General features: G+C 44.6%; 1 protein-coding gene across 7 annotated transcripts in view; it reads left to right on the forward strand.

Annotated features, from left to right (window-relative positions):
* Positions 1–12,613, forward strand: part of SH3GL3 (SH3 domain containing GRB2 like 3, endophilin A3) — a 103,339-nt gene that overhangs the window by 82,591 nt on the left and 8,135 nt on the right. For 3 of the 7 annotated variants that reach the window (XM_043489728.1, XM_043489731.1, XM_043489732.1), the window contains 2 exons: positions 8,347–8,397; positions 9,456–9,652. The exons of 1 other annotated variant lie outside the window; for it this stretch is intronic. In XM_043489728.1, the coding sequence (XP_043345663.1) occupies positions 8,347–8,397; positions 9,456–9,652 (248 nt within the window). Of the gene's footprint in view, positions 1–8,346; positions 8,398–9,455; positions 9,653–12,613 lie in introns of those variants that run through there. 3 more of the 7 variants (XM_043489729.1, XM_043489733.1, XM_043489734.1) reach the window with 2 other exon arrangements.

Here is a 12,613-nt window from a genome sequence, read left to right on the forward strand (position 1 = left end):
ATTGGAGTATAGTTGCTTTACAGTGTTGTGTTAGCTTCTACTGTACAGCAAAGTGAATCAGCCACACACGTACGTGTATCCCCTCCCCCTCGAGCTCTCTCCCCACTCAGGGCACCGCAGGCTGTGCAGTATGTTCTCAGTTCATACATAGTATCAATAGTGTGACGTGTCAGTCCCTATCTCCTAATTTTCCCACCCCGCTGCTTCCCCCTTGGAAGACATACCTATTTTATAATCCTTAGTGATTGGCTGGGATTCCCTGGTGGCTCAGTGGTAAAGAACCATCTGCCAATGCAGGAGACGCGGGTTTGATCCCTGGGTTTGGAAGATCCCCTGGAGAAGGAAATGACAACCCACTCCAGTATTCTTGCCTGGAGAATCCCCATGGACTGAAGAGTCCATGGGGTCGCAAAGAGTCAGGCATGACTTAGTGACTAAGCATGCACACACTTGTCCAAAGAAATGATGGATTCTGCGGGACCCCCTATTGAGTCAATGAAAGAAGATTAGACCCTGGTTCTGCTCCCTGGAAGGTGTGAGAAGCCTAGCTCTTGTCCTTTATCCTGCAGGTCCCTAGATTTGTCTTCTCAGAGGTCTTTCATAGCTTCCACATCTTCACATCTGAAGTGGCCTTTGGAAAGCCGCTTCCTCTGACAGTTGTGCTTACTGCTGCTTAGGTGTCTTGAGGGTTCTTCAAGGTTCAGTAGTTGCAGATGTTTTCAGGTTAGACCAGCACTTCCTTTTCCCAATTCAAGGCCTCCAAAAATGTAATAGCTTCTCATCTGTGTCTCCCAAGCACTCTCATGTGCCAGGAATCACATCCAAGTTTCTTTCTTAGATATAGCTCTTAAGACTGCCTTACTTCTTTCCTTTCTTGCCTAACCTTTCCTTTCTTTTTCTAAATATTTCTATATTTGGCTCTCTTGGGTCTTAGCTGTGGCACGTGGAATTTTCTTTGCATCATGCAGGCTCTTCATTGTGGCCCATAGACTCTCTAGTTGAGGCGTGTGGGCTTAGTTGTCCTGCAGCATGTGGGATCTTAGTTCCCTGACCAGGGAATGAACCTGTGTCCTCTGTTCCAAGACAGATTCTTAACCATTGGACCACCAGGGAAATCCCAGCTAACCTTTCTTAACTTATGGAGGTTACCTTGAGGCCATCTGGAATAGCAGATGAGTGGGAAGGCAATACCTTTACATAAATCTTTGCTGTGGAATGAGGTGCATTCATTCAGTTTACAGAAGTCTCTGAGAATGACTTGGAACACAGCCTGCCCATCGTCCATTCTTTGGGGGTACAGAAGCTTTTCTAATGCTCTAGGACCCAACCTCTGATTCTTCTGTCTTCCCTTTTTGCTTGCAAACTGGGCAATTCTTCCCTTTCTTACAATAAGTAGTTAGATGTACCAAGGAGCAGTTACCATCCAGTCACATTCTGTTTTCCCCAATTTCTTCCTTTAGAGCTCCTGATATGCAGCATGCTTTGAAAGTTACCACAGGCAAAAGTTTTACCAAATGTTTTTCCACACCCTGATTAGGATCACTGACTTTCATGCCAGTTGTATCTGTTTCTTCCTCTTCACGGCCTGGCCACTAATTTTAACTTTTATCATGACAACATCCCACTTCTGGTACCAGTTTTTGCATGAGTTAGGGTAAGAATAGTTACTGTTGTACAGAGACTCAAGAAAGCAATGGTTCAAATGAGATAGAAATTAAGAATGGACGTCCAGGTCTAGAGGTTTCCTTTTAGGGAAGTAAACCAAAGAGGGTTGATATTACTTCCACTCCCACCCCCTGGGATGGACCTAGTCACAGGACCACAACTAGCTGCAGAGGTTGGGGGAGTGGGTTTAGCTGGAGAGCCACATCCCACCACTATATCACCGTGAAGAGGACAGAGAGAGTGTTGGTGGCCAGCTTGCAGTTTCTAACACACACATCTATCTACTACACATATGTTGTGGAAGAACACATCAGACCCCACACAATTCATTTCCATTAGAACGTGGTACAATGTTCAAGTGGTATGGGAATGTACATTAAGGATAACCTAGGAGTTGGCAGGCTTTATTTGTAGAGGGACAGGTGATAAAAAGTTTATACCATGTCAGTTATTTGGTCTTGGTTGCAACCCTCAACTCTGTTCTCATGTGAAAGCAGCCACAGACAGTATGGAAATGGATGAGGCATGGCTGTATTCCATTCAAACGTTACTTGGCCCACAGGCCAGAGTTTGCCAACCCTGGGGTGACTCATTAGGAAATCAACTCAACAATATCAATCAAAATTAATAAAAATGTTTGCATACTCTCAGTGGCTTCATTCCTGGAAATGTATCCTAAAGAAATAATTTAAGCAAAAGCATATTCCTGTACCTATTACAGCACTATACAGAAGAAGAACAAGTTATAAATGGGAACAGCCTAATGACCAATATTTATTTATATATATTTGTCAACATTAGGATAATGGTTAAATAGATGATGGTCTATCAAATGGGATATTGTGCAGCTTTTCAAACTCACTGACATGGAAATTATGTCAAAACATTTGAATGTGTATGGTTTGATATGAAGTTGAAAAGAAAGACACAGATTTATCAGTGTACTGTGATTACAATCTTATATATCAATATGTGCATGTAGGCCAGGCTAAATGGTAGGATTCTGGGCAGTATTTTCCTTCTTAAAAAGATATTCTTTAAATTGTATTTCAATAAGCATATTTGAATAAATAAGCATGTATTTAATAATGGAAAAGTCAATGGCTTTTGAAGAATAGGTATACTTCCTTCTTTAAAGAAAACTGGGTGTCCATTGTATTCTCTATTCTCCCCACCCCCAGGAAGCTCAGTGCCAGATGCGAAATTCAAGCATAGCGATCATTATAAAATGGCCAGAGCTGGTCCCTGTGCACCTCCTCCCCTTTGATGAGGGTGACCATGCGTCCTAGTTCGCTTGGGACAGTCCCAGCATATGTCTATTGCTGCAGTATAATTTTTGAAAAAATTTAGTTAGTTAGTTTTGGCTTCACTGGGTCTTTGTTGCTATGCGCAGGCTTTCTCTAGTTGCAGTCGGGGGACTACTCTCTAGTTGTGGTGTGTGGGCTTCTTATTGCGGTGGCTTCTCTTATTGCAGAGCACAGACTCTAGTCACATGGACTTCAGCAGCTGTGCTGTGCAAACTTAGTTACCTAGCAGCATGTGAGATCTTCAGGACCAGGGATGGAACCTGTGTCCCCTGCATTGGCAGGTGGATTCTTAACCACTGGACCAACAGGGAAGTCCCTCTGGTATCATTTTTAATAGTCCCCTCCCACCTTTACTCACAAGTTCTATTGTTTGTATGAAAATACATTGTTTCCTTAATTTTTTCTGGCTTTACTTTTCTCTTTCTGGTCTGTGAAACCTCTCTTCTGAATACATATGTTATTGTGAGCCATTTCAAAATTTCTGTTAGAAAGAAGCTGGTTATAAATATAACTAAAAACTTTGAAAGCAAGTCCAACCCCAGCCTGCCTTCCTCCCTGTATTATATCTGAGTGAATTAGAATCAGCAGACCCTAGAGCCCCAGAAAGGCTTCCCAAATGGCTCAGGGGTAAATAATTCATCTATCAATGCAGGAGACACTGGAGATGCGTGTTCGATCCCTGGGTCGGGAAGATTCCCTGGAGAAGGGAATGGCAACCCACTCCAGTATTCTTGCCTGGGAAATCCCATGGACAGGCTACAGTCTATGGGGTCACAAAGAGTTGGACACAACTGAGTACAGTTGTTTTACAATGCTGTGTTAGTTTCTGTTGTAAGCAAAGTGAATCAACCACACGTATACAAATGTCCCCCCACCTTTTTTTTGATTTCCTTCCCATGTAGGTCGCCACAGAACATTAAGTAGCTTTCTCAGTGCCATACAGTATGTTCTCATTAATTATCTATTTTATACATAGTAGAGTGTATATGTCAATCCCAATCTCCCAATTCATCCCACTCCTGCCTTCCTCCCTTGGTGTCTGTACATTGTTCTCTATGTGTCTCTATTTCTGCTTTGCAAATAGGTTCATCTCTAACATTTTTCTAAATTCCACATATATGCATTAATATACAATATCTGTTCTTCTCTTTTTCTGACTTAATTCACTCTGTATGACATTCTCTGGGTCCATCCATGTCTCTGCAAATGGCACAGTTTTGTTCCTTTATATGGCCAAGTGATATTCCATTATCTATACATACCCCAACTTCTTTATCCATTCATCTGTTCGTGGACATCTAGGTTGCTTCCATGTCCTGGCTACTGTAAATAGTTCTGCAGTGAACACTGGGGTACATGTGTCTTTTGGGATTATGGTTCTTTCTGGATATATGCCCATGAGTGTGGTTGCTGAGTCATATGTAGTTCTACATCTTACAGATTTTTCATTTTATCTCGTTAAGAAATAATACCGGGGAATGTCAGCAAACGTTCAAGAGCATCAGGAAAGATTTCTTTCCAAGATTCTTGATCGGAGGGAATAGGGCCAGCAAGTGGTTGCAAAGGGAGTCTGTTGTATGCATCTGACTTGGAAGAAGAAACCAGTGATAGGACAGTCCGTTCCTTGGCTTCCTCATCCAGACTGTGCATGTAGTGCTATGTCCCCTCCTTCTTGGCCAGTAGCTCAGTCCCCAGGCAGATTAAGTTGTTAGCTGGGTGATGGTCAGCCAGAGATCACAGATGTGTAGAAGATGGCTTTCAGGAAGGCTCAGTGTCCACAACTGGATTCTCCGTTACAGCACACTGCATGCCATGCCACCGTGTAACATCTGCGTCTACTTTAGTCCCCAACCCCAGCCCTGGGCTTCTTCGTTGACTCGTGGGTAGAATTTGCGAGTGTGAAGGGGTCCCGTACTGTTTGTCTCTAAGGCACAATTTCAAAAGAAAATGGCATTTTACAGCCAGAATTAATGGGAAATTACTTTCCATTAGGATTCTGAATGATTTGCACATAATGTTTATAAAGTGAAGGAAAAATGTCAAGCATTTCACTAACAATTTAAAGCAAAGCTCCTAGGACTCTGCCAGAAATGAATTCCAAGAACATTTTCTTCATCATTTCTTATTTCTAAAGAAAAAATAAAAAAAAGAGGTGGGGGGAGATGAAAGGACATAGATCAATTAGGCTGAATCCATGGTGGGACTGAGATGGAATCTTTGATAATATGGTTTCTAGGTACTTAAGAGAATGAATAAAGTGAGCCAAAAAGGGAGAGGGGGGTGGTGGTGGAAATCACATCTTGAAATGATGGATTGCAGACAAAATCCAAGTTTAGGCTCTGGCGAGGAGAAACCGCTGCCTGTCCAAGCCCCCGAGTGTGGGGTCATGAGGCTTCATTGGAGTATGCTGCCTCCTTGTCCCCAAAGAGAAAAGGAGGCCAAGAAAAGTCTTCGCGCTAAAATGTGTGCCTGGGCCGTTCCCAGAAAACCCTTAGTTTTCAGGAAAATAGTAAAGGAACTTGTGACCTGTGCTTAGGCATCTTCCCTACCTTGCTGAATTCTAAATGTAAAGACTAGAGAACAGAGGCTATTGTACACTTTTTAATCAACTCACTTATTTATGAAGGCCTTCTTTTTTCTAATTTTATTTATGTTTTAATTTTTGGCTGGGCTGGGTCTTCATTGCTGCAAGCGGGCTTTCTTTAGTTGTGGTACGTGGGCTTCTCATTGCAATAGCTTCTCTTGTTGCGGAGCATGGGCTCTAGGTGTGAGGGCTTCAGTAGTTGCGGCTCCTGGGCTCTAGAGCACAGGCTCAGAAGTCATGGTGCGTGGGCTTAGTTGCCCGACGGGCATGTGGGATCTTCCTGGATCAGGGATTGAACCTGTGTCCCCTGCATTGGCAGGTGGGTTCTTATCCACTGTGCCACCAGGGAAGTCCCTACGGAGGTTTTCTTTTGCACTGCTGTTCTTAAAGAGGGCGCCACTTTGTATAATCACAACTGAGGGTTAATATGGGCCAAACAGACTGACGTTAAGAATGTGGAAGGCAGAGATGAGTGAACAAGTGTGGGTTTCAAACATGTGCTCCAGGCATTTCAGAGCGAGGTGAAATAAATCTCTCAAATGATGTATATTAAGACATTCTAACTCCCTTTGGGTATAAAGAGACTTTTTATAAATTCCTTGACACTTCTTAGGGGGCTCGGATGTAATGTCTAGGGCTTAAGTCCTTCCCCTCATTGGAGTGAAATCTCTAGGATTACATTAGAAAATAAACATTTATTCAGAAGTAAAGTGTGAAGTGTGAAACTTAAAGAAGACGAGGACTCTGCAAATAGAAATGGATGTATTTTTAACCTGAATTTCCAAAGAGGAAATTAAAATTTCACACAGCGGTGACAACGGTGATTGCTCGGTTAGTAGATCCTTTTTTACTGTTTCTCTCCTGTCCTTCCCACTCTTTCCTTGGTCTTTTTTTCCCTTGCCATCAGCCTGCCTGCAATCTCCAAGTCTGTATATTATCAGTAGTGGTTCAGAGTCAGAGTTATAGACAAAGAGATATAAACAAAAACCGGGAATCTCATGTTGGAATTCAGAATTCTGGCACTTATTTGCTGTGTGACTTTGGGAGAGTTTCTTAACATCTCTGGACTGACTTACACTTGTTCCTAAATGAAGTGATCGGACATAATACGTTCCAGGTTTCTTTTCCAGCTCTAAATTCTGTGGCTCCAAAATTTATCTTTTATGAGTACTCAGCATTCTTGAAAATTTGCAAAGTGCACAGACTGAACATTTTTATATTTTCTGTATTTTAAAAAATACTATTAAAAATTAAAGTGTGAGCTCTGATTATTATTCTTAATCAATAGGCATTGATGTGAGAAAGGGGGAAGGGTCCTTTTTTTATTCTTTATCTCAAGAAAGCTTCAGAGGGAAAGGTTTTCTTGCTGCAGGGGATGGTTTCCTGTAACTCTGCTAAATAGTCTGTTAAAAGACTTTTTGAAAAGCCTGTTGGACATAATTTCCAATTTAGTTGTCAAAATTTTAATACTCCTTGACTGAAATGGTTCTATTATCTCAGATGCATATTTTAAAATCTTAGCATATATTCTACAATGATATGCTTGGTCTTTAAGCTAAAACTTAAAATAATGTTATCTAAATATTCATGTATATACTTATGTTTAAAAAAAAAATAGTCAAGTGAAGTCAGTCTCCAAGGATTACAAACAGGGCAGCCATGCAGCACAGTTCCAGAGGACCTTGTGTTTGAATCCACATGGGTGACACCCCCTCTGGAGTTGTTGAGTGGATGTGGCCTCAGATGCAAATCATGATGCCAGATTGTGGGAAAGTCTTCCCAGGTGGCTCAGTGGTAAAGGATTTGCCTGCCAACGCAGCAGACATGGGTTCGATCCCTGGATTGGGAAGATCCTCTGGAGAAGGGAATGGCAACCCACTCTGGTATTCTTGCCCGGGAAAAAGAGGAGCCTGGTGGGCTACAGTTCATGGGGTCACAAAGAGTCGGATGCCACTGAGCAACTAAACAACAACAACAACAAGAAAACAGCGAGGCCGGTGATGTCTGACTGCAGACCTCCAAGTCAGGAGCACCACAGGCAGAGGAGCCTGTAGCGGATAGAGTACATACTCGCCCCGTCCCAACTGCAGCCGCTTGTTGCCCGAGAATGTGGACCGAGGATAGCCAGCCCTTAGGATTTTTCCACGAGAAGCCAGAAATCACATATTTATGTGCAATCTCCTGATTTTTAAATACTGGCAACTAATCCACACTGTACAAAGCAAGGAGCTGGCCAAGCAAAACACAGTGTGCAAGCTGATCCCCCTGCCAGTGGCCAGGAAGCCACCTCTGATTAAGGCTGCTGTTCATCTTCTCCTTCCCTTAACTCAGAGTGGCAAAGGCAACCCACACGCCCTGGGCCTGGTTGTAGCAGAGGGCTCACCTCCCAGGAAACTTTGCTAAATAATGGGCCACAGCTTCCAAGAAGTCTGTGCAAGTCATCTTGGTACACAAGGGAAAGCTTTGTTAATGAATGGGGGAGGGCACAAACCTCGCTAGTTAAATCCATCTCCTGTAATCTGTGTGAGTGTTAGAGGATTGGTATTAAGGTAAAAACAAATTACAGGTGCTTATTTTTATAGATTATAATAATTAAGCTTGAGTTCCACTGACAAGTTATTTTAACAAATTACATCTCCTATGGATAAATACAGAGTTCTTATTTCTAGATTGTGCATAAACCTTTACTAGACCTTACTCACTAGTTTACGACTTAACTGTCTTAGCTCGAGCTGCTATAACAGATACTAGATCAAGTGGCTTAAAACAACCAACATTTATTTCTCACAGTTTCAGAGTCTGGGAAGTTCAAGATCAAGGTGCCGGCAGACTCGTTGTCGGGTGAGGGACCCCCTCCTGGTTTGCAGATGGCTGTCTTCTCGTCGTGTCTTTCCTTGGTGGCACTAGTGCATTCCCAAGGGCTCTGCCCTCATGACCTTGTCATCCCCCAGCATCCCCACCTGGTAATACCACCACTTTGGGGATTAGGACTTCAACATCTGAATACTGGGGGCACACAGACATTCTGTCCATGGCATTAGCCATAGATCTATACGTAAAATTTGCAGGTAAGGAAACCAGGGTCCAGAGGTGACCTCACCCAGAGCTAGAACCCAGGGATCTAAACTGTCTGTCTCATATGGTCTTATCAAATGAACGAAAATAGTCCTTTTCAGATGTTGAACAAAAATGGGTTTTGTAGTATTCGTCAGGGTTATATACCAATGCTGTATCTGGGTCAGCTCAAGCAAAAGTGTTAGCTTCAAAAAAATGTTTGCTACCAGAGCTTGAGATTTTTTGATCAAGAAAAAAATGACAACTTTTGAAGGGAGCTTGAACCAGATACGCTGGTTCTAATTCAAGAGAGATGGTGCCTGGCCCAGGGTACACACTCAGTGTTTGAGTCTGAAGCAGAAACAGACTTGAAAGTTCCAAGTCCTTTTTTGGCCCAACCCATTAAGAGATGAACTCTCTAGTTAGATGGTATGGGTACAGTGAGTCTCTGGGTGGCTGACTACTCCTCCTAACTGGCTGCCCATTCCACCTGCTGTCAGGTACCTTCCTCTCTCCCCATGGGTGGCAGAAGTCATATGCAGACACCTCTGCATTCCCGACTTGAGACCAGGAAGTGAGCAGAACACAGGCTCACCCAGCCAGGACAGGTGTCACCTGCCTTTCAGAGGAAGGCCCAAGTCCCGGCTTTCACTCCATCCCTCTCAGTCAGAATTCTGTCATCAAAAGACTAGGAATTCTCACCTTACCTGCAGGGGGTTATTCTGAGGATTATATCAGACCCTGTAAATAAGAGGTACTGGGCACACATGGTACTTGCTACATAGTGTAAGCGCCCAGGACACAGCAGTTGTTAACGTTTCATAACTGGTTATCTGATTTCCCAGCCTACAGCAGACTGCAAGGAGCAGATTAGAAAGGCCTGGGGGACTGCTCCGGGAAGGTCCACTGTCGGCAGGAAAAAGTGACAGGTCGCAGCCTGATGACAAGAGAGGCAAGAGAAACACTATAAAGAGCAGGAACAAAATCTCTAAAAGGCACAGCAGTTTGGGGCATTTACTAAAAGACAAAGAGCTCTCCTCAGGTCAGTAGCTTCTGTAGACTCTGTACCTTGTACATTGACAGGCACGCATGTTGACAGCAGGTGTGTGAATTTTACTTCTCTCTCCATCCCCTTCCCTGCTCACCACAAAGTAGGAGTGGGGGTTGGCACTTGCCTTTCGATTGTGATGCTCTGACCAGTGCTTCCAGGTAATGAAATCCCCAAAGTCAGGGCCACCAGAGGAGACGAGAGTGCAGTGGGTTCCTTGGGTGATCTGAAAATACAGCAAGTTCAAGGACAACGAAAGAGCTGTGACTTTTAGTGTCACGGAGAGGAGGATGTCCCTGCCCCTCTTACCACTTCTGCTTCCTCCTTGATCTTCTTCAAAGTCAGGGCGAGAAGTATGTTTTCGACAACAGGCTCCCAGGTCTTGGCTGGTGGCAGAGAGAGGGGGGAGGGAGTACATGAGGTGGCCGGGCTGCAGAAACACCAGCACACCAGCTCCACCCTGGGGTCTAACCCACCTCCTGGAATAGACACCCATTTTTATTTGCTTGTTACACTAAGTCTGATACATATGAACCTTCAAGTTGGGAACTTTCCAAGATGTGAATGGTTGCATTTCCAATCAAAGCTATCACAAGTTACTTCTCATGTCTGGCATACATTGTCATGTGCATGCGTCCTCTGCAAGTGGCTGTTCTTGTGTGTACTTCACCGTACAGTCCTGTAGAGAGGACAGCAGTGCAGTGTCTTTATTTCAAGCCCAGGATGTCCAGAAGCAAGCGTAAAAGCAGCAGTATATAGCCAACTAGTTAGTTGGTTAGCTAGGCTAACTTTGTTGGACTTACGAACAGACTGGACTTACAGATGCACTCTCGGAATGGAACTCGTTCGTATGTATGGGACTTAATGGTATTTTTTATTGAAGCCTGAGCTGCTCATTTTGAAGCTGCCCAGGGAGTAAGGCCCTGAAGGACATCCCTCCAGTGACTGGCAGGGCGGGGTGGGATGTGGGCAGACCTTCTAGGATCAGAGACGGATTAAGGTGGAGAGTACTCTTGAAGAGCATCCCAGGCCCGGGAGCTCCAGGAGCCTGCCCTGCTGAGGACCCATGGCTCTTTCCAACCCAGCTGATGGACCACCCCATTGACTGCAGTTGGCTCGGAAACCTAGTGGGCATAAACTCACCATCCAATGATATTCAGAGTGGGTGCATGCCACGGTGATCAAGAGCTCAGACTCTGGACCTAGATGGAGGTCAGATCTCAGCACTGCTGCTTAAATGCTTGGAACCCCCATTTCTCTCTCCGTCACATTGGGGGAAATAATAGTACCTCAGGCTTCCCAGGTGACTCAGCAGTAAAGAATCCACCTGCCAATGTGGGAGATGCAGGTTCGACCCCTGGGTTGGGAAGATCCCCTGGAGGAGGAAATGGCAACCCACTCCAGTATTCTTGCCTGGGAAATCCATAGAGGAACCTGGTGGGCTGCAGTCCATGGGGTCACAGTCAGACAGGACTGAGCTACTGAACAACAACAGTGACAAATGGTACCTCATCAAAGGGCTCCTCTGAGAATTAAATCTGCTTGTAGGCACTTAGAATGTTTTCAGGCACATGGTAAATACTGAAAACTGAGGGTTAGTCTTCTATCCCTCTAGCTGACCAGGACTGTGGTATTCATTGTGGGACTGTGGCTACCAGAATAAAATGTGCCTGGCAGTTCTGTTCACATGAGTAGCCCTTTGCAGCAGGGACTTGGGGAGATAAAAACTGGAGTCAGAGAAGAGCCTCCAGAGAATCTTCCTTCCGTTAAAATAAGAGGGGACCAAGTATTGTCATAAGCCAGGCCACATTATTGCCCAGAAGGGAGTGAAATTTCTTTTAGAGAGAACACAATTATCCCGACCTGTTGCATGTTGCCGATGCAGCACTGACTGACCGACCACCTTCCTTAAAATTCTTGTGGTTGGGTCTCTTTTTTTACTCCCTAATGGTGTGGAACAGAGCTTGAATAATAAATATTCAATAGGGACACTCCCTTCTCTCTGTTAAAATAATCTTTGTTTCAGAGCCTTAACAAGGAAGAGACTGTGTTTTCCCCACCTCTTCTCTCACATTACGTGAATCCAGGCCTCAGGAGTGAGAGAAAATAAACACAGGCTCCCCGGCCAGGGCGGGAGGAGGCCGCCTCCTCACTGGAGGGGCTTCGGCTGCCAGGAGCTCACGTGCAGAGATTCTCAGCGGGTTCAGGTGCCAAGTACCATGCACGAGACAGCTTGTACAGGGAGGTGGTGGCGGAAGGTCCCAGGGGAAAGAGGAGGTAGGTGTTTAGCAAAGATGCGGTGCTGGGTGGGACCCCTCCTTTCTTCGGGGAAGATCTGGGAAGAGGTGCAGCTTATCCTTGGGCACCGGGCGCTCAGGCTCCTTGCACACGTCTGCGCCAAGCATGGCCAGTTTGAAAAGATCCCACTGAGCACATGTCACCTCTTCTGCCTTCACTTCCAGCGTCCCATCTGTGGTGACGCTGCCCTGTCTTTTGTGCAGAGGGAAAGTTCACACACTGTCACGGAGTGAGCACAAACTCAATTCCTCTTTAACCGAACTTGCTCTTGAGCCTCTCTTCAGACCGATGGCGGAAACAACTTAATCTTTTTTCCATTTCTACTGTTGGCCAAAAGAAAAAAAAATTAATCTTTTTTCCATTTCTTCTAATGGTGGAAAAAAACGTAATCTGGCCATTTCAAGGTAACTTGGTCTCTTCCAATAGAAAGTGCAGACTGTCCATTTATTGCTTGCTCGATTCAGGATTTAAACCTGGTCAGTTTAGCTAAAATTTCCTGCCAGGGCTATTGGTTTTTCCTCCAAGGCTCTCTCCTACCTCCTTCTCTACCCTCAAGATGTTCCCTGGGTACAGAGGGTGTTTGGGGAACATCACGGTGATGGGTGGGGAAGCTTGTCAGGGTCTTAACTGCTTCCACAGAGGAGATTTATCACACCA

The sequence above is a fragment of the Cervus canadensis genome, chromosome 17 (genome assembly GCF_019320065.1).
Source record: "Cervus canadensis isolate Bull #8, Minnesota chromosome 17, ASM1932006v1, whole genome shotgun sequence".
In the NCBI taxonomy this organism is placed as follows: Eukaryota; Metazoa; Chordata; class Mammalia; order Artiodactyla; family Cervidae; genus Cervus; species Cervus canadensis.